General features: G+C 49.8%; 1 protein-coding gene across 2 annotated transcripts; it reads right to left on the reverse strand.

The window, feature by feature from the left end:
• Nucleotides 1-217: 217 nt before the first annotated feature.
• On the reverse strand, nucleotides 218-2324 carry HELT (helt bHLH transcription factor). Of its 2 annotated transcripts, none has more exons than XM_029226670.1 (4): nucleotides 2217-2324; nucleotides 1674-1778; nucleotides 1303-1399; nucleotides 218-871 (listed from the first exon to the last, which is right to left on the reverse strand). In XM_029226670.1, the coding sequence occupies exons 1-4, from the start codon at nucleotides 2241-2243 to the stop codon at nucleotides 375-377; spliced, it is 726 nt and encodes a 241-aa protein (XP_029082503.1). In that variant the 5' UTR covers nucleotides 2244-2324; the 3' UTR covers nucleotides 218-374. The 2 variants fall into 2 exon arrangements, with proteins under 2 accessions (XP_029082503.1, XP_029082502.1); XM_029226669.1 differs by having other exon boundaries at nucleotides 218-874.
• Nucleotides 2325-20386: the final 18062 nt, after the last annotated feature.

The raw sequence follows: 20386 nt of genomic DNA on the forward strand, positions 1-20386 counted from the left end.
GGAGCCCCGGGGGAAACGCGAATCCAGCCTGGAAGCGACCCCTCCACTTAGCCTCCCCGCCTCCTCAGACACCGCAGCGACCCGCCCCCTTCCCCACCCAGACTATTGAGGGCCGTCACCTTGGCCCCTATCAGCCTTGCGCCCGAGACACCTCGGAGGGGGTGGGTTTCGGAAGAGCAGAAGGTAACAAGAAATCCATCTTTCTGGTACCTTCAGAAAACGTTTATTGCCAAGGGGGAGATCCTTCAGAAGACTCGCTTTTGGCCTTCCCCCACCCAGCTCTTTTGTTGGCACCGTATTTACACTTGTACAATATACAGTATTTCTCCCAGGCAGCGCCCGAAGCGGAAAGAAATCTGCGGGCGATATCGGCGTCAGAGCACCGCGGGGTGCTGGGGCGTGTGCAGGTTAAGGGCGTTGGGGTGGGCGTGGCCGATCAGGTTGAGGTAATGCCGGTCCAGGCCCTGCACGGGCGTCAGGAAGGGGCTGTGCTGCTGCGCAGGGCTCGGAAGAGGCACGGGCGCGCTGGGCAGGTAGGGCAGCGCCGGGCTGCGGGCCGCGCCGTGTGGCCAGGGGAAGGACCCCGGGGCCGCGCCCTGCGGGAACACGGACGCCTCACCAGGGCTATGGCCTGCGAACTCGGGCCCCGCTGGGTGCAGCTGATAAGAGAAATCCGGCTCCGGGAGCGAACCCAGCGGCTGGAAGGCGGGCTCGGCGCCCAAGCGGGCCTTGGACTGCAAGAAGGCGAGGATGCGCGCGTACTTGGTGTCCTTGGTCTCCATCCTCTCGACGGTGGTGAGGTAATGCACCAGGTTCTTCATGCACTCGTGGTAGCCGTAGTGGAAGTAGTTGGCAAACTCCGCTAGCAGTTCTGCTGGAGGGGCGAGAAAAACCGTAGAAAGAAAAAAACTGTGAGCGCCCTTTCCGACCGGGAGCGCGAGGCGGGGGCCAAGCACCTCCCATCATGTTTCCTGGCCGGAGTTTCCGTTGGACGCCCGCCCTCTCCTCTTGTTACTCTGGAGACTGGAAAAACGCCAGCTAGCGACTTCCTTTTCCTTAAGAGTCTGACCCCACCCTCCCCACCTGAGAGGAGGCCGCGGAACCTCTATCCCCAGACACCTGTGCTCCAGTCCCCCTAGCTTTCACAGGAGTCCGCTCCCACCTCCACCCCGCCCCCGCCCCGGTAGCATCCAGAGAGCGAGAGACCTCTAGCGAGCGCCGCTTCACTCCCACTCCCGCCCCCAGGTCTCCGTGTGGCGCACGGTCCCTGTCCAGGTTCCCCTTTGCGCAACCCGCGCCCACCTTTTTCCCTTCCCCGGGGAAAATCAGCGGAGTGCAGGGCTCTCAGGTACTGAACGGTCATTTCGAGGATCTCCGCCTTCTCCAGCTTCCCGGAACTCTGCAAAAGGAGGAAGGGCTCCTCGAAGCGGCCCAGCGGGTGCCGGCCAACCCGGGCAGGCTGGGTGCAAGGTTTTATCCGGATAGGACCAGCGAGTGGGGCGCTGCTGTGGATCTGCGCGAGGGCCGCCCGGGGCTCACTCAGCGCTCAGGCACCCGGGAAGGGAGCCCACACGTGCAAGGCCCTCTCAGGCTCCAGACTCCCGGCATCACTGCCGAGAGTGGCGGCAGAGGATCCCCAGCGCCAGCACCGTTTTCTCGGCCGCCGACGTTACCTGCTTCGCCAGGGCCATGGGCACCGTCTTGCCCAGCTCGTTCAAACAGCGGTTAATCCGGTCTCTCCTCCGCTTTTCTATCACTTTGTGGGAAACGGGGGTTCTCTGCGAACAGAGGTTTGTACGTTTAGGATGGCTTTGCCCAGAGAGTCGTGAAAGGCACGGCTGGCACAGCTGTCTCCCAGCCCTCAACGCTGCCCAGGGACTCGCCCCAGGCCCCTGTCCCTCCACAGTGGATCACATAAGCTCTGCCTTCTCACACCCGCGCTGGTGCGCTCCCTTTCCAGCGTCCGCTGGGCCACACCGCTGTGCTGAGCAGCAGGGCAGTGGGGAGGTGGCCACTAGCCTCCAGGCGTGGGCTTCTCCCTGACTGAGGCGTCCCCTCCCTCTATCCTCATCCCCTTCTCAAACCACTCAGGATTCCTCTCCAGGAGAAGTCCCGTGTGATAATGTCCCTGCTCGTCGGTCCAGCCAGGTGGTGCTGCGGGCGTCAGACGCCCCCACCCTGTTGGCGCAAGAGCCATCTGGGCTCAAACGACTCACTTTGCGTTCCTTGAGCTTTCCTGACATTCTGGTCAGTACGCGCCCTCGGGAGAGGCGGTGGCGCGAGGCACCCGTCCACTTTTCGCCTCGTGTGCCTCCTCGAGTGTCCCAGGTAGACTGCAGCCTCCCAACTACCAGGGGCTGCCTTATAAAGCGGTCATCCAGGGCTCCAAGTGCATTCACGACTTGAATTATTCCATAGGATTAGGGGAGCTGCGTTTGGGGGATGCATGCATTCAAGATCAGTTTTTTTTTTTAAAGTTAAGAAAAAAAAATTAGCAGCCGAGGGGGGCGAGCTGGGGGCAGATCAGCTTTGTTAATCCACGTGGCCCTTCAAAGGACACGTGACCGGCGGGGGAATAACATTAGCATGGCAACAGCCGGGGCGGGAAGGAGGCGGTAAACCTGCGCCGGCGGACGAGCGAGCGCAGGGGCGCAGCGGCCGCGGGCGCCGGGGGGCGAGGACCCTCACAAAACAGTGTCGCCTCCTTTAGTCCCACCGCTGAGTCTCACACGATTGCCTGTTTACAAATCCCAGCAAGCCCGCAGTCTCAGCGCCGAGTGCGTTTTAAAGCCTGTCCAGAGTCATTAAAGTAATTAAGTAAGCCTTTAATAGGCTGTTCCGCCGGGTTCAAGGGAGAGCTCTTGGAGACGGAGGCGCCCCGTTTGTTCCCAGGCTTTTCTCACACGACTTGGTGACACGTCCATCTCCCCCCTTTTTGTTTACACCGCTTTATTTGTCCGGACATCCCGGCAGGTGTGGGGCTGCGGCGGGCACAAGAGGCTCCCGCCTCGCCTCGCCCCTCCCGCAGGTCTTTGGCACGCGACGCTCCCCCCTACTCCCTGACCACATCGCCGCCTTTCTTTTCTTCCCCCCTCGGGCTCTCTCTTCGCGGGGGGAAGAGGCTCAATTTGTAGCCTATTATCCTATAAGGAAAATGTCCATTGAAAAGTATGAATAGTTTCATTGGGCTAAATTTTAATAATGCCAGAGGGTGGGGGAGGAAAGACAGGCAGGCGTGTGTGTGTGTGTGTGAGTGTGTGTGCGTGTGTGTGTGTGTGTGTGAGGGGGGTGGTGAGAGGATTGGGGGGCAACACGGAGAAGAGTGGGCTGAGAAGAAAAGGGGGAATGCAGCTGGCCCAGGCGAGCATTATGCGACGTCACCTGCGAGAGGGGGCGCCTACAGACCCCTATTCATTTGCCTAATTTTGGTCAATTTAACAAACTTCAGGAGAAATTATTGTGGCTTTGTCACAGAGGGTGAAGCCTTCTGATCGAATTAACAGCATGTTTTGATCCGGTAAATGTCATTAGAAAGGGAGAAACAATCGCGCTTAGAGGGCTCTAAGTAATGCGCCCAAGTGGAGACGCCAAAGCGCACGGCTCACAAAGGGAGCAAGTAGCTGCCACAGGGAACTTTTGTACCCGCCCATCGCCCAAGTTTTGACACAAAAAGGCATTATTTCATACTTGAATACGTTTAATCCAACGATTGTCTATTTTCTGCAAACATATTTTCACAGCATTGTTAACTTTTTATGTCTCCCTTTCGCGGGCGCCTTAAAGTTTGGGGGCGGGAGAGCGCAGACACTTTGGGCATCAATATTTGTCACTGAAAAGGGCTCCGTGAAGTTAGGGAGGTTGATCTCTTTTTTATGGTTTTAGAGAGCGAATATATCGGGGGAGGAGGAGGGAGGGAAGGCACGAACCGAAAGGAGGGAGGAAATTTGCTGGACTGGCGCGAGGGGCAGGAGGGGGGCGGCGGCGGCTGGGAGCTCTGCTCCGCCTGCGCCTCTGCGGGCAGCCGGGCCCAGCAGCCGGGGGCCTCCTCCCCGACCGCCAGGCCTCGCTGTCACTTGCTGCGCCGGAACCCGCGTTCTGGGGGCTCCAGGCTTGCGGGCTGTGCGTGGGGGCCAGGTTTCTTGCAGATGGAAACTGTAAAAATGCTTTTTGTTCTATGACCTGCTCCGGAGCCGCTGAGCTCTCACCTTTTTCTAATTTGTTGCATTTGAGAACAACCGAGACCTCTCCTGACACATCTTTCCCTCCCTCTCTGCTCCCCACCTCGCCTAAACTCTCTCTCCTCTGCTGGACTACGGCAGGGCCCGGGCTCTGCCTTTGGGTGTCGTTAGTCCTTGGCAGAGGCGGCTGGGGGGGGGACCCCTGCTCTCCAGTGGCACCTAGGGGGCTCCTAGGGCGCAGAGGCGGGCCTGGCGGGCTGGGCCTCGGGGACGCGAGCAGCCCACCTGCTGCAGTCTGGGAGGTGTGGGGCTCGGTCCGCACCACGCACCCCTAGGGTGTCCTCCCCGTCGTACTCTCAGTCTCCTCTCGACGTTTCTTTTCTGCTTCACGCCGGATTGGGCACGACCCGCACCCTCCCGCAGGTTGCTCTGCCAGCCGCTGGTGCCTTCTCAGAGGTTGTCGATTTCAGTATATTCACTCGCACACAAGGGGATTAAACACGAACCCTTATCATCCAAATTAACTAACGTGAATGGGTAAAAGGGAGCGCGCACACTTCTCACCCCTATCCCCTTTTTAAGCCAGCGGACTAGGAGTTGATCCTCTTACAGCTGGTGTTAACCGCCAGCTGCGGGCACCTTCCACGGGCCAAACTTCATTCTGTGCAAACTGTTTAATTTCCCGTGTTTGCTTGGGAGCTGGGCTCCAGATCTTGCCCAGGGCTGCAAGTCCCCTCGTATGGCTTGGGGGAGGGGCCCAAATGAAGGTGGGGAAGTGAGGGGAAGTGGGGTGCAGGGGTGGCCATCCTCACCAGGTCCTCTGGGTCTGCAGCCCATTCTGGAAGGCTGGGAAAGCCTTTTCCCATTCAGGTGAGGGGAAGGGTGTGTTTTATTTTTGTCTTCCCAGCAGGAAGGCTTGAATCACACTGCCAGAAAGGGGGTGCTGGGACCCTCACAGTCATCGTCCCTTTACTCCTACTTCCCAGGATGGTGATAAAGTGTTCCCTGATGGTAACCGAGTTTCCACTCAAAATGAGAGCAGAATAATGAAGAGCTATGGTCCCTGGAGCCAAACAGTCGTTCAAATTCCAGCTCCACCACGTACCATCTGGGTGAGGCTTCAGGCTGTTCACTGAATCCTGCTGTGCCTCAGTTTCCTCCTCTGTAAATTGGAGATAATTACTGTATCTACCAGGTCACAAGGTGGCCACTGGGATGAAGGAAGTAAATATAGGCAGAGCACCTAAAAGAAGGCTTACCTACTCAATGAATGGTTTTACTTTGCCTGGAAATCACTTCTACAATGGTTCTCACATAGTGGTGTTTTGTGGGGTTTGTGCTGTTGTATGATATTTTCATTCATTTCATAGTTTTTCCCATCACTGAGAAAGCTTCACTCTCCATAAAAAAGCCCCAGTATTTGGTCTGAGGTTTGTTAAATCGACCCAAATTAGGCAAATGATGGGGGGCCTTTAGATGCTCCCTCGCACAGGTGACATCACCTAGTGCTTGGTGGCCAGGAGTGTCTCCCATGGGGTGTGAGGCTGAAAAAAGGCTCCAAGTTCAGAAGCCCCTTAACTCAACAGCATGGCCATTTCAAGTGATTCAAACATTAGCATCAAAATCAAAGGAATGCTAGGAAGTAAGACTACTTAGAAATTAGACGATGCTAATTCAATAGTAGTCTGTACTTAGACTCCTGGCATCTGAAGACCTTTGTTGGAGAATACAGCAATCATAAACAGAAAATGTTTATTATTGTTAATATTATTATTTTTACTTAAAAAATGTTTTAGCTACATAGATTTGACATACAGCTTCCAAACACTGAGAAATGGACTCTTTTGTGTTTCTTTCCAACTCTAGAAACTGAGGGTTTATGGGCTTGGGAAGGGGAAGGGGTAATGAATGGAAAGAAAACAAATCTAGTGGGTATTTGGTCATTTCAGCCAAATTGCTCTAAGACGAAGTGTTCTGGGTGATTTCAAATCTCTCCCTCTTCCTCCCATCTTAATACACAGACTTTGTAGATTCATTAGTGGGCCTGGGGATTTTATCAAGTGGGGAAATGTGAGGAGTCTTGTCAGAGAGTGGAGAAAACACAGCGGTAGCTGACTCTCCTGTACTTCTGAAGTACCAGGAGGTCAAGGCACAAAGAGAACCCACATTGGACTCTATTTCTGAAGCGAATAGGATCCCAGAATGTGGGACTGTAGGATGTTTCCTCTGAAAGAAGCCCAGAAGAGCATCAGGTCCGATACCCATTTTCCCACCGAAGAATCTGAGGTACCACGAGGGGAACTGGGAATGACAACGGCGCACAGCAAGCCGCTGTCTCAAGTGTTTGTTGATTTGCTGTGTGACCTCCAGGGCCGACGGCCTCAGTTTACTCCTCTGTTACTGCAAGGAGAGTCCCAGTAGGGACGCTGTGATTCAGGACTGGCAGACATTCTGTAGGACACCTGCTGCCTTTGGCTGGTGTGATCGCTGTCAGAGGCATCAACTGTGTCCTTGGGCCTCAGTCCACGTGTTCCTGCTTCTCCCAAGTCCAGTGATGACAGCATGTTGTGGGCACTGATGTGAGCCAGAGGCTGGGAACACCACTCAGAAAAGGACATGGCTCAGGGGCGTGTCCTCTCATAAGGAAGAAAAGGTCTGTGCTTGTGTCAGACCCCGGTGCAGAAGCCTCAACACAGCAGTCACCCTCAGTGCCCAGTCACCCCCAGTGCCCATCCTAGAAGCCATGCAGCACACATCCTATTGGGTTGGTGACTTCTCTGGGCTTTTCCTTACTCAGCACCCTAAATTCTTCTGTTCCCTCTGATCATGAGTAGTGCTCTCAGCTCAGCAAGGACGTCAGCAGGAAGTGCATGTCAGGAGACGGTGCTTGTCAGAGCAGCCAGGTGATGGTGGGGGGATGTCTCCAGCCATGAGGACACGCACTGAAGGTGTGGGCTTTTATCTAAACCCCAAATCCGAAAGGAGACCAGAGACTTGGGAAAACTGTATCCGTAATAGAGTGATTCCCCAGATTTTGGTCTGTATCTCCTTTGTTCTTGTCTCTGACCCAGTTTAGTTCTTTGCTTTCTAACTCTATTTTTAGATCTAGTACCTGAGTTTTTGCTGAATGAGGTAGCAGCTCTGAAACCACAGTTAGGCACCAGCCACCGTCTATCCAATGGCTCCGATGCCTTCAGTTTCTCTCTCCTTACGGGAAGTCCTGAAACATTACACCTATGCCTCTAGAATCGGATGCCTCACGAAGTTGGCTGTATTTTGTTTTCAGTAAAAAGGAAGTTCTTTTTACTTAATCACTTGCTACTCAAATGTGGTCCTCACCTGGGAGTTCATTAGAAATGCAGAACCTCAGGCTCCTCCCCTGACCTAACAGAATCAGAACCTGCATTTGAACCAGATCCCCAGTTGACTCCTGTGCCCTTCAAAGTTTGTGAAACACCACTTTAGCTGAAGTTGGAGGCCACCATTTGGTATTTAACAGCTGAAGGCTACCAGTTGGCAAGTGCCAGGTAGGAATGGGTAGCCTAGAAAGACAAGAGCAAAGGTGGAGGGGACCTTCAGGCTGTCCTAAGTGGAAATAATTCAGTGCACAGATTGAAAGGCTTCCTTTGAACAAGGGGGGCTTTGTAGCACTGCTTGTTCAAATATTCTATGGGGTGTTTGCAATATTTTCCTTAGTACTGCCTCCTATGTGCAGTGATTTATTTCCTGCATGTCTCTCCAGAATTTGCAAGTAGTAGATGCTCACTGTAGTTTTGATGAATGAAGGAAAACTGGAAGAGGGGCTTCAGGGATTATTTTGGCAATCTGTCACAGGGCCCCGTAGGGTCATATTTTACCAGAACTAACAAGGGGAAGCGTAAATGTAACTATTGAGTAAGAACACTTAGGGAGGCTGCATGATAGGTGAAGGAGTTGTTTTCCATAGTTTGACATTAACGTCACTTAGAAAGTATGTTACAGATATTGTGAACCGTGTTGATTCTGGGCTTTGATTTTTCTAGGCAACTGGCTTTTCTTTGGGGGCTGATAATTCCAGCTTTTTGCTCTGTATTAAAGCAGCATCAGAAGTCATCGTGGGGAGCTTCAGCTTAGAGAACTGAGGGGAGTGCTTTCTACAGCTCAAAGGTTTCATCTGCTTTACAGGGCGACCATGCACACAAAATTAGAGGTGTATATTGCTGACAATAAGAAATTGTTGTAAATTGCAGTAAATAACACAGAACTTGGGGAGAAGATTCAGGAGGAGGAGAAAATTCCAGGAGTGTTAACAGATCCCATTGTATGGACAGTAATCCAGTAGCAGTAGTCTGTCAGACACCCCATCTGTTCATGTGGCTGACACCCTGGATCCACCCTCTCTCTCTGCCTTCCTCGTTCATCCACCACCAGAATTCAGCACTTAACTATGTGCCAGGCACTGTGCAGGGCAACATTGGAATCACTGAGAACAAACAGAGAACTTTTGGAGAATCTATACGTTATCACAAGTGAAAAGAAGACCCTGACTAAGGGGAACGTTCTTGAGGGCAGACCCCAACCCTAATTTACCTGTTTGTTGGTCCATTTCCCTAAATTTTCACCTGACTGCTAGCAGTTTCCATTCACTTTGTTTCTTTACACTAATCATACCAATTAGACATTAATTTGAGGAGTTATAAATGCCCTCCTTTTAAAACATTGTTGCCTCTGAGGGCATTAAGGGTCTCTCATTAGTGTGAATTGATATAACTGGATTTTGATCCTCTCTAACGCCAAACTAAAGAAGGCTGTCAAGAAACAAGTTTTGAATGAGAGGGAGGTAATTTAGGAAGAGCTGGTGTATTCAATATTAGTTTCCTGTGGCTGCTATAACAAATTAACATAAACTTTGGAGAAGTTTATTCTCTCACAGTCTGGAGGTCAGAGGTCTGAAAGGAGTAGTACTGGGCCGAAATCAAGGTGAGAGCAGGGCCACACTCCCTCTGGAGGGGCTAGAGGAGAATCTGTTTCTTTTCTTACCTTTTCAGCTTCATGGCTGCCCGCATTCCTTGGCTTGTGGTCACATTACTCCAGTCCCCACCTCTGTGGTCACATCGATGTCTCCTCTTCTCTGTGTCAAATCTCCCTTTGCTCTTCTCTTATAAGGATACCTATGGTTGCATTTAAGGGCCTACCTGGATAATCTCTCCATCTCAAAACACTTAATTTAATCAAATCTGCAAAGTCCTTTTTTTGGCCTTTATAAGGTAACATTCACAGGTTCCAGGAATTAGGACATGGGTGTCTTTTGGAGGTCAAAGCCTCCTGTACCTGGTCAACTACCATAGTAGGAGTTGAGATAGCATCTGTGCACTGATGCTCTGAGAACAGGGGCAAAGGCGTGGGCAAGAGGAAGTGGGGGAGAAGATAAAGAGAATCATGTTCTGTTTCCAAACATGGAAGAACTATCCCTCTCTTCTTCCTTCCCGTTTCCCCTTCTCCCTGTTCATCCTTTCTTATCCCTCATGCATCATAACACCCCTTGCTCTCAGGCCTCAGGTTTGAAGCTGCTGTGATATATTTATGCTGCATTATGAGTTAGAGCCTCTTTAGTTTACTACACTCCGACCCTCATTACTACTTACACAGACATGTACATGCATACAATGACTTTGTCTAAAAATTATATAATTAAGGCCCAATCTTTTCCCCACTCTTCTCCAGCATCCCTCTTCTTCTAGTTGACCACTGTTTTTTTGAAAATGCCATGCTCACGCTCATCAAAGAGATCTGGATATAAATTCTAACTCTGCTCACAAAGTGGTCTTGGGCAAGTTGCTGTGCCTCAGTCTCTGCATCTATAAAGCAGAGATGATGGTACCTACCTCCTAGGCCTATTGAGATGCGTCAGTGAGGGAATGTTTGTGAAGTTCCTGGCATAATATTCAGACCATAGGAGGTGCACCGGGGCTGAGATTCTCATGGGTTTATCTGGTTGAGCACCTGGTCTATTTCTGAAACAGTGCTGGACCCTCATATTACAATGGGAAAAAGAACCCAATTGCTGCCTTTCAGGAGTTTATCAAGTGAGACAGACACAGGAAGGGAATCAGATACAAGCTGGCAGGAGTGGGGTGATGGTAGGAGAAAATCAGGGAGGACTTCCTGGAGGAGATGATGTGTGAACTGAGTCCCGAAAGGTGAGTGCATTAGTTTCCTAGGGCTGCCTTAGCAAATTACCACAGACCTGGTAGCTTAAAACAATGGAAGTTTATTTTCTCCCAGTTTTAGAGGCTAGGAAGTCCAAAATCAAGCTATCAGCAGAGCCACGTGCCCTCTGAAGGCTCTAGGGGAGAGTTCCTACCTTGTCTTCTCCAGTTTTGGTGGCCTAGGCACTTCTTGGTTTGTGGCAGCGTGATTCCAATCTCTGCCTCCGTCTTCACATGGCTGTCTTTGTGTCTCTCCTCCTCTTTTTTTTTTTTTTTTTTTTTTTTTTTTTGCGGTACGCAGGCCTCTCACTGTTGTGGCCTCTCCCGTTGTGCAGCACAGGCTCTGGACGCGCAGGCTCAGCGGCCATGGCTCACGGGCCTAGCCGCTCCGCGGCATGTGGGATCTTCCCGGACCGGGGCACGAACCTGCGTCCCCTGCATCGGCAGGCGGACTCTCAACCACTGCGCCACCAGGGAAGCCCATCTCCTCCTCTTTTTATAAGGACATTTCTCATTGGAGTTAGGGCCCACCTGAATAATTCAGGACAGTCTCATCTTGAGACCCTTAATCACATGTGCAAAGACCCATTTCCGAAATAAGGTCACATCAACAGGTTCCACGTGGATGTATCTTTTGGGAGATCAACCAACCCACTACAGTGAGTAAGAGGTAGCCAAGTGAAGATGGTTGGGAGGTAAAGGGAGGCTCTCAGTAAAGGGATTGGCACAAGGAAGGGCGTGAGGGCATGAAATGGCTTTCTGGTTTTGAGGAACCACAACATAGTCTGACTAGATCATGAACTGTGAGGAGGAGTGTGGTAGAGGGTGAGTGGAGAGGCAGTCATGGGTTGGGGTGGGCCCAGTACCCAGGAATTTAACTTATTTATGTCACAGTGGTTCAGGTCAAGATGCTGAAGTCCTGCATAGGGGTTAGGGACAAGCTGGACATGTTTGAGAGAGAAAATCTGCAGAGCATGGGGTAGGATTAAACATGGTGGGAGAAGAATAGGGAAGAGAATTGCTGGATTTCTGGTTTGGGAATTGACTATGTGGTGACACCATTAATTGAGGTTAGCAGTAAGGAGGAATGTAAGGTCATTTGTTGGGGGGGGTGTATATGGGGGAAGGGGATGTAGGAGAAGATGATTAATTTAATTTTGGACATATTAATTTTAAAGTTCATATGGACACCCCCTAAGTGGATGCCCAGAGACAGCTGAGATAGGAAACTGAAGGTCAGAAATAAAAAGGGTGCCTTGGCCTGCAGGGACTGACAGACAATGGCCATAGATGAAATCACTTAAGAAGAGCTTAAAGGAGAAGGGCAGGGGGCCAAGGACAGAGTCCTGGGGGAAGCTGATGGGCAAGGAGTGGGTGAAGGACATCAGCCAGGAAGGGGTCATCAGAAGGGAAGGAGGAGAGCTCAGAGGCTCCTGGGATTCCTAGGAGCAAAGGTGCAGATGGTTCAAGGAGACGCTCGCCAGGATCTGACGTAGGAGAGACGCAGGAAATGTCTACAGGACTCAAAAGGTCCATTGGGACTGAGCCTGGAGGTCATCATCAAACTCTGCAAGCTTCTGAAGAGTGATAGAAGCAGAAAGGGAGAGCAGACTCTCTTTCTTTGGCCTCAGCTGTGAGGATATGAGTGCTTTCTTGCATGATGAATTCAGACTGCATGTTAGAAAAGACAGTCCTCCTAGGAAACCACCAGCTGGAGTTAAATAAAGTGTATCTTGTAACATAGATCTGCCGACGGCCCAGGCCACTGGTGCCTTGCGGGGGGGCAGTGGCAGTGCTGTCCTGCTCTCTCTCACAGGCTAGTAATACTACAGATCAACACACAGACAGCAGCCCTTACTTCTCAGGCACTGAACCCCTCCCAGCTCTCAGTGTTTTGCAGATCTTTGCTCATTTAATCCCCACAACAATGAGTATTGTGTTTATTTTACATATAAGAAAATCAAGCCTTGGGGAATTCAAGGTCCATAACCGTGAGGTGGTAGAGCTGATACAAACAAGCTGATCCAACTCCACCAGTGTCCCTTCCCGCAGGACGCCTGACCTTGCTGTAGCCTTGGTCCCACTGAGATTACAAGTCACGGGAGAGACTTCTCAGCCCAGAGACTCTACCCACCTTCCAATGACCAAATGTAGCTCCTGCTTCACAAAGCAGGGGAGCAATTCTCAGTATGCCCAGTGGTCTCTCAGAGCTCCTAAAGGTACAATATACCCATAAGTCACCAGGTATTTGAATTCAACTCTTTCTCATTTTTGCTCTCCACATTTCTAATACTCCAGTTATATAACAATGGCTTCCAGACTCTTACACATCAGAAGCCTTTGGACAACACACATTCCTGGGTCCCATTACAGACTCATTATAAAAAACTTTGTGGATGTGGTCCTCGAATCTGTATCTTAAAAAAAAATGAAAAGCCAACAAACTCAGGTAATTTGATGCACTGGTTCACTGGTCCACAGTCTGGCGGTTATTAGACACCATTGCTGTACAATGGCTTGTCAACAATGGGAAGTTATGCTGTGGTTATCTGTTGATGTTGGATTTTGGCAGATGGATAGGATGATGAACATAGGTTTTGGGGTTTTTTTTTGTTTTTTGTTTTTTAATTTTTTTTGGCTACGTTGGGTCTTCGTTGCTGCACGTGGGCTTTCTCTAGTTGCGGCAAGCGGGGGGCTACTCTTCGTTGCGGTGCGTGGGCTTCTCATTGCAGGGGCTTCTCTTGTTGCAGAGCACGGGCTCTAGGCACACAGGCTTCAGTAGTTGTGGCACTCGGGCCCAGTAGTTGTGGCTCACAGGCTCTAGAGCGCAGGCTCAGTAGTTGTGGCACCCGGGTTTAGTTGCTCCATGGCATGTGGGATCTTCCCAGACCAGGGCTGGAACTGGTGTCCCCTGCATTGGCAGGCGGATTCTCAACCACCGTGAGAAAGCCCCGAGCATAGGTTTTTAAAATTTTTTATGTCATGGGTTCTGATCTATTTATTCATAAGACAACCTGTGGCGTATTTGTATTAGGACAGCTTAACTCCCTTACCTTCTGATTGGCGCAAGAGTACAGCCTGTGGATTCAGTTTAAAGCGTGCCTGGTTCTCAAGGCTCATTCTGAGAAAAATGAAAGATATTAGCATTACAGATCTGGGAGCAGAGCGACCTAGTATGGAAGCGCTTCAGGATTTGGGCAGATCTGGATGGATCAAGGGTTGGTTGGTGCCCTCTAGTGGTTGGAACTTTTCAACAACTTCTGAGACAAGGGCTAACCCACTTCAGCGGCCGCCTTAAAAAGAAACTGGGTTCAGCCTTCCACTTGCTGTTTGAAGATCAGCTGTGTCTTGCCAGAGCACCTCACCTCTCTGGCTGCAGTATTTTAATAAACAAATTGGAAGATCGGACAAATATATCAGGGAACAGGGAGTCAGCGCGTCCAGAGGGCTGCCCAGGAGACCAGTCATACGTGACATCCAGGCAAGAGGGCCCAGCTGTGTCAGCCCCGCCGTGCCACACAAGGCTGTCTCCATTGGCGTGTGAGTTATCTGAGCCTGCAGCCTTCGCTTATTCATCTGTGTGTCCCTAACATCTGGTGCAGTGCCTGGCATGGAGAAGGTTCCCAGTAAACGTTTGTTGGAACGAAGGAGGGCAAAGGAAGGAAGGTAGGGTGTGGTCTAGCTTATATTTGCTCAGAGATGGCAGGTAAAGGTTAAGTCCTGGGAAGTGGGGCTTAGTGCTGCAGCCCCACACTCAGAAACCTGACCAAGAGGGGTTCCACAGCTGCTGTGGGTCTCACACTGCCCCCCCTGAGGATGAGTGAACATTTGGGCTCTGACACCCAAGGCTTGGAACCTTCCTGAATTCTTTGACTCCCAAGGTAAGCAGGTTCCTTCTGCCTGCAAGAGTGGGACAGGGATCAGTGTAACAGGGTTTCTGTGAAGCGCAGGTTATAGGAGGTGAGTTCTCCTGTACAGGGCCTTTTATTCCTTCCCTGCCCATACACACTTGAGGGTTTTGCCACAGTAAATGGAAAGAACTCTGGTTGCCAGGAGACCTGGTCCTGATTCTCTTTATGTTTGACATTGATAAGTTCCTCCCCTTGTGGTTTCCTTTCCTGCCAAGTGGGAGACTCTCCAGGGATGGGGGTGGTCATAGCCAGGGTCTTTTCTGCTACAGCAGACTCCTTGTATATCTCTGCAGTTGATGGGACCCCCAGCATGCCTGGAAAAAACCACTGGGGGAAAGATACACACAAAAGAAGGAAAGTTTAAAAAGTGTAGGGATATGAGAATGGCATTCAAAGAGAAGCAGACGAAGCAGAGAGAAAAAGGAAAATAAAGAAGAAAATAAAACTATGATTAGCAGATTTCATAAGTTTATTCCACAAATATTTACCGAGCACCTGTTTTTAATTGGTGTGATGGTTAATTTTATGTGTTAACTTAGCTAGGCCGTGGTACCCAGATATTAGGTCACACACCAGGCTAGATGTTGCTGTGAAGTTATTTTTTATGAGATTAACATTAACTCAGTAGACTTTGAGTAAAGCAGATTATCCTCCATAATGTGGGTGGGCCTCATCCAATCAGTTGAAGGCTTTGAGAGAAAAAAACCTGAGGTCCCCTAAGGAAGGGGAAAGTCTGCCCCCAGACTGCTTTTGGATGTGAGTTGCAACATCACCTCTTCCCTGGGTCTCAAGTCTGCTGGCCCACCCTGCAGATTTTGGACTTGTCAGCCACCATGATTGCTTTAACTAATTCCTTAAAAAAAACTCTGTCTCTGTCTTCCTCTCTCCAACGTTCTCTCTATTTCGTACACACACACACACAGACACACACACACAGACACACACACACACACATACCCTATTGATTCTGTCTCTCTGGAGAACCCTGACTAATATACCTGGTATTGTATTAACTACTGGATAGAGTTGTAAACAGAACTGAGAGACACGGCCATCTATGTCTCTTGCACTAAGAGGTAAAAGGTTTGTTGATAGATGGTGAATGGTGGATGGTGGACAGGGAGACACAAAGGAGGGGTGTTGGAGAAAGGACCGTGAGGAAGACCCAGGTTTGTGCTGCATCTTGGATGACGAGTAGTGCTGGCTAGAGGGCCGAGTGCAGGGATGGTTCAGGCGGAGGGAGTTGAGTGAGGAAGGTGTGGAGGTGTGATGGGGAGGTGTGCAAGGCCCGAGAAATCTCCTCTCACGCCCTCCCCTTTGGCCAACGTCTACTTTTCTCCATTTGGTTGTCACTTCCTCCAGGCAGCCCTTCTGGCTTTCCTATTTGGTTGAAGCCCCCTAATATGTGGCCCCATAGGATCATGTTCTTGTGACACATAATCATGTAGTTATTTAACACTTACTTGAGTGATTATTCAATAAATAATCTGTAAAATGAGTGTAAAAGAGATTGGAGGAGCTTGACAGGCAAAACAGTTAGGAGGCTCTCGCTGAAGCCCATGGAGGAAGTTACGGGGTGGCAGTGGTGGTGGCTATGGGGATGTTGGGAGTGGACAGACTAGAGAGATGTCAGGGGGCAGGGTCTGTCCCTTTCAGGATTATAGCCCATCACTTTCCTGTTTATCATTATTTCCCCAGAACTTAGTGTGGTGTCTGGCACACAGTAGGTACTCAATCATGTTGGCTAAAGAATGAAGGAATGCCAAATAGGTACGCTGCCGGACACACAGTGCAAGCTTCATGAGTATCTGTCTACACAGGTGGATGAATTTATTGCATCTCTAGTGTCGTATCTTAACCAAGAGTTGTAGCTGCTGGAACCTTGCTTTGAGTGTTGAGATGTCATACTGCCTTCTGTTTCCTGCAGTCAGTTCTAAGACTGTCTCATGAGCCACCAGATTGCATGGACACAAAGGGGTGTCATTCTGTCCATTAAAGGTTTGGGAGATTCCTCGTTTCCCTTCCTACTAAACAGGCTGATTCTCTTTAGGAATGCGGCCGAGAGTATGCCTTTCCTCAGATGTGGTCCTGCAGCTCGTCTGGTCTGTAGTATGTGCCAGGAATGGTGTTAGGTGCTGTATACACATTATTTTATTTAATACTTGTAATTCTTTGAAGTGTTACGATCTTCATTACCTAGAGGAGGAAACTTAAGACCAGAGGGCTAATGACTTTGTCATGGTCACCTGACGGGTAAATGGTAGAGAGGGGAAGGGCACCCTGCAGGCTTGACCCTCCTCTCTGTACTAGTGGGGCTCAGCCCGTGCTGCCCAGCAGAATCCCTTGGGTGCCTTGATCTTGCTTCCCTGGGCGATTGTATCAGCACCTCTGGGGGCAGGGGCCAGGCTTCAGCATCTTTCAAAGCTTCCAGGTGTTTGCAGTGGGAGTGCCAAGGTGGGGCAGAGCTGCTCCTCAGCCGCTCCCGGGGCATCTGGCCTTCTCCAGATTCCCGCTGCATCCCTCCGCATGCGTGTCCCAAACTTGGGACATTCAAAACAGCACTCTGCCCTCTCTCCCCAAATTCACACCTCCTCTCAAAGCCTCGAGTTAGAATTCCTTCGCTGATGGAACACAAATCCTGAATCTCCTTTTACTATTGCTTTTCTCTTTCTCCATCCCACGGTCACTGAGTTCAGTTGATTCCCTCTGGACACCTCTCCAGCCTGTCCACCACCCTTGTTATCCTCGCAGCCACCACCCTTGCCACCCAGTTTCTCTCATGCGCTTTGGCAGCAGCTAACCTTTTGCCTGCCACCAGCAAGCTCCTCCAATCCACTCTAGATGTATTGTTGCTGGATTGATCTTTCTAAAATGCTAAAAAGACTTCAGCTGCTTCCTGTTGGCTTTAAAAAAAGTATCCCAGCTCCTCAATACATCATATCTTGCCCTAAGATACTCGTCTTCTGCTTTGTTATTTTAAGCAGCTGACAGTCCTGTATTAAAGTACTTGTAGCGTTTCCTCAAGCACTAAGCACCCTCACGTCGACCTGGCTCTGCACAGGCAGTTTCTTATGCTTACAACGCCCCTCTTTTCCTGGGTGAATCCAACGTATCCTTCCCCACCCTGTTCAGAGATACCCTCTTCCAGGAGCCTCCCTAGATTATGTCTGCCCCAGACTGGTTTAGGTACTCTTTCTGTGTGTCACAATTGTAGCACTTTATGTTGTATTTTCCTATTTGGTTGTCTGTCTGCCCCACTAGATTGAGAGGCCCTTAAGGTTAGGCTTTATCTTACTCGTATTTGAACCCCCAGCTCCTAATGCATTGCCTAGCATGGCACAGTCACTCAGCACCTGTTTGCCAAGTGAGATTATACAAAGCCTGGACCCTGACACCAGGCTTCCAGAACATAATGCCAGAGAGTCTGATATGGGCAGTATGTAGGATGGTTTGGGAAAAGGAAAAAAAAAAAGTTAGGGAACCATCAGAAAAGAGTCTAGTATCCTGGGTGAGAGGCTGCAAGCCTAGAATAAGAGCTCTGGATACAAAAACAAGGAGGAAGTAGTGATTCTAAGAGAAGCAAGAAAGGGAAATCAAAACTTGTGATCACATATTATTTTTTGGTAAAGGCAGGGACATTTTTAGAGAACGTCCTGCGTTCATTCAATAAACAACTACACACAGCATGATATCAGGGGAATATGTTTATAGATTCATGAACTATTTTTAGTTAGGAGTTAAAGTTCTATACCTGAAACTTCAGGGACACTGCTGTAAAAGGTATTTATTATACTGTGGCAAACATGACCTCTTATATTTGGGGAAATCTCCACCAAAGGCGGAAACGAGAATTCAGTGTCCCAGTTTCCCTTGAAGTCAGGGCACAGGAATTGACCTAGACTGTGCCAGTGAGACTTTGTTCCTGGCTGTGTGGCCCCTGGACTAATTCTCGGCCTGTCCTGGAACTACTGTAAGCAGTCCAGTGGTTAGGACTCTGTGCTCTCACTGCTGAGGACCCGTGTTCAATCCCTGGTCAGGGAACTAAGATCCTGCAAGCCACACAGCACAGCCAAAAAAAAAGAAAAAGAAAAAGATAGAAAGAAGTGAATTATGCATTCAACTCAAAAAAAGTTTTAAGTAAAGAACAATAAAACAAGCTAAAGCAAAGCCAAAGGAAGCAATGGAACACAGATAAAAAGCAGAAATTAATGAAGCAGAAAATGAAAGAAGGTAGTGCCAAATCCCAAAGCTGGTTCTTTGGTAAAATGTAAATCATTAGAGCCAATCTAGGAATAATCAAAATAATCTAATGTTTGATTGGAATCACAGAATAATCATTACAATAAAATGATTCAAACCAATTGGGTCACAGGCTTATTAAAAATAATACTATGATACACAGTCTTTTTACCCAAAGACTTCTGCAATTTGCAAAGGCAGATCTGATTCAGCAGTCATGCAAAAGGAAAAGTATTTGCAGAGGAATTTTGAAAAGCTGACATGAAACAGTTGCGTTGCAACTGACTTTCACAGGTAATTTCTGCCTAAAATTGAAATGCGTCACGTGCAGAACATTTTCCTCACGATGATGATTTTGGCCTGGGTGACCTCTCTCCACGCTTGCTCCTGGTTTTAGCCAACACTCCCTCCACTCAGTGTCACAACTAGATGCACGCAGTGATTACAGCCTTCTCCACACCTGGGACCTGCAGCAATCTCAAATGCGTTTTAGATAAAGTTCTAGCCAGAAATTGAGCCAGTTCATTTTGGCCTTTCACCCCCTTCGTCTCCAATCACCTCCACTCCTGCGTTCAACCTTCTTTCCCCCGTGTGCTTCCTCAGGCGAAGTCACCGTGACCCTGTGACTCAGCATCTTCCATTCTGCCCTGTTCGTGCTAAGTCCTCCCCGCCCAGACCCTGTCTGAGGAGACCACTTCCTGTTGAGCTGCTCATTCGTTCACACCCCAAGCCTTGCCTCCTGCAAGGCCATGAACTACCTTGTCTCAGCTCTGCTTCCACATCACCATAGATGTGATCCCATAAACGTAACACTGGGGCTGCGATGCATCTGCATGTTGGCCTCTTCACCTATGTGCTTTTCTGTCTCCACTCAGCCTCCAGTTGCAGTGCTCTGCCTTGGGTCTCATTATCCTTGGAAAATTCCACCTGTGAAAGAGTCCAAATGCCTCTGAACATAATCCAGCCTTTCCTAGACCTTCCAGCTCTCTCATTAAACATTCCACAAAAATGTAATTAGCACCTACTATGCTCTAGGAACTGCACAAGGCACTGGGATACAGTGATGAACCAAGTAGACAGGGTCCCTTCTCATGTAGCCTGTACCTGCTGCAGGAGAACAGCCATCAAAGAAGGACCTCATTCAGTCTTAATTAAACTGAGGCAAATGCTGTGAAGAGAAGCACCCCCACCCATCCCCTCGTGACAACTAGTCTCTTCCACATTTTTCAGGCGTAATGAGCCCCTTCTCTTTGCCTCTACTCCTTTCCCACCCGGACTCCACGGTGCAGCATTTCAACCACCCTGTAGCAGCTCTCTCAATGCCCTTGTCCCTTTTCTTTGGCAGACCAACACGCACGATGTCAATTCAGCTTTACATCTTTCTCCTTAAACCAGGGACCCGAGTAATGCTGATAAATCCCGAATCAGCATTCCCCTTTTTTGACATCCAACCCCAACTGCACCCTCAAGACTGCTTAGCAAAGCTCTTTCACCTGCTTCTCGTCACCCCCCCCCCCCCCCCCTCATCCCCCCCCGCCTGCCTCCCCCCACCTCCATGCCACCTGACACGCTTTTCTCTGGAGATATCCTGGTGTCTTACTTCACAAAGAAAATAGCTACCACTAAAAGGAGCTCTCTCCCCCTCCACTCTCTCCCCCTCCACTCTCTCCCCCTTCCCCTTCACGCACCCATCTTCCATTCATTCTTCCTCCTTCGCCCCATCACTCTGACAAGGAGTTCCTCCTTCTCTCAGAGGCTAATTTCTCCTTATTTCAAGCCTCCCTGCCTCCATCCTCTCTCCCTGTTATGCCAACCTCCAAAAAGGGTCCAGAAAGATCTTTTTGTCCCACAAATCAGATAACGTTGCCTT

This window comes from Monodon monoceros, unplaced genomic scaffold, assembly GCF_005190385.1.
Source record: "Monodon monoceros isolate NGI ecotype Baffin Bay Population unplaced genomic scaffold, NGI_Narwhal_1 Super_Scaffold_17, whole genome shotgun sequence".
NCBI classification, from domain to species: domain Eukaryota; kingdom Metazoa; phylum Chordata; class Mammalia; order Artiodactyla; family Monodontidae; genus Monodon; species Monodon monoceros.

Coding starts and splice junctions, on each gene's coding strand:
- HELT (XM_029226669.1), bottom strand. CDS start 2,243: ATGTCAGGAAAGCTCAAGGAACGCAAA. Junction 1,400..1,673: donor CCATGGCCCTGGCGAAGCAG/GTAACGTCGGCG, acceptor CTCCTTTTGCAG/AGTTCCGGGAAGCTGGAGAA. Junction 875..1,302: donor TCCCCGGGGAAGGGAAAAAG/GTGGGCGCGGGT, acceptor TCGCCCCTCCAG/CAGAACTGCTAGCGGAGTTT.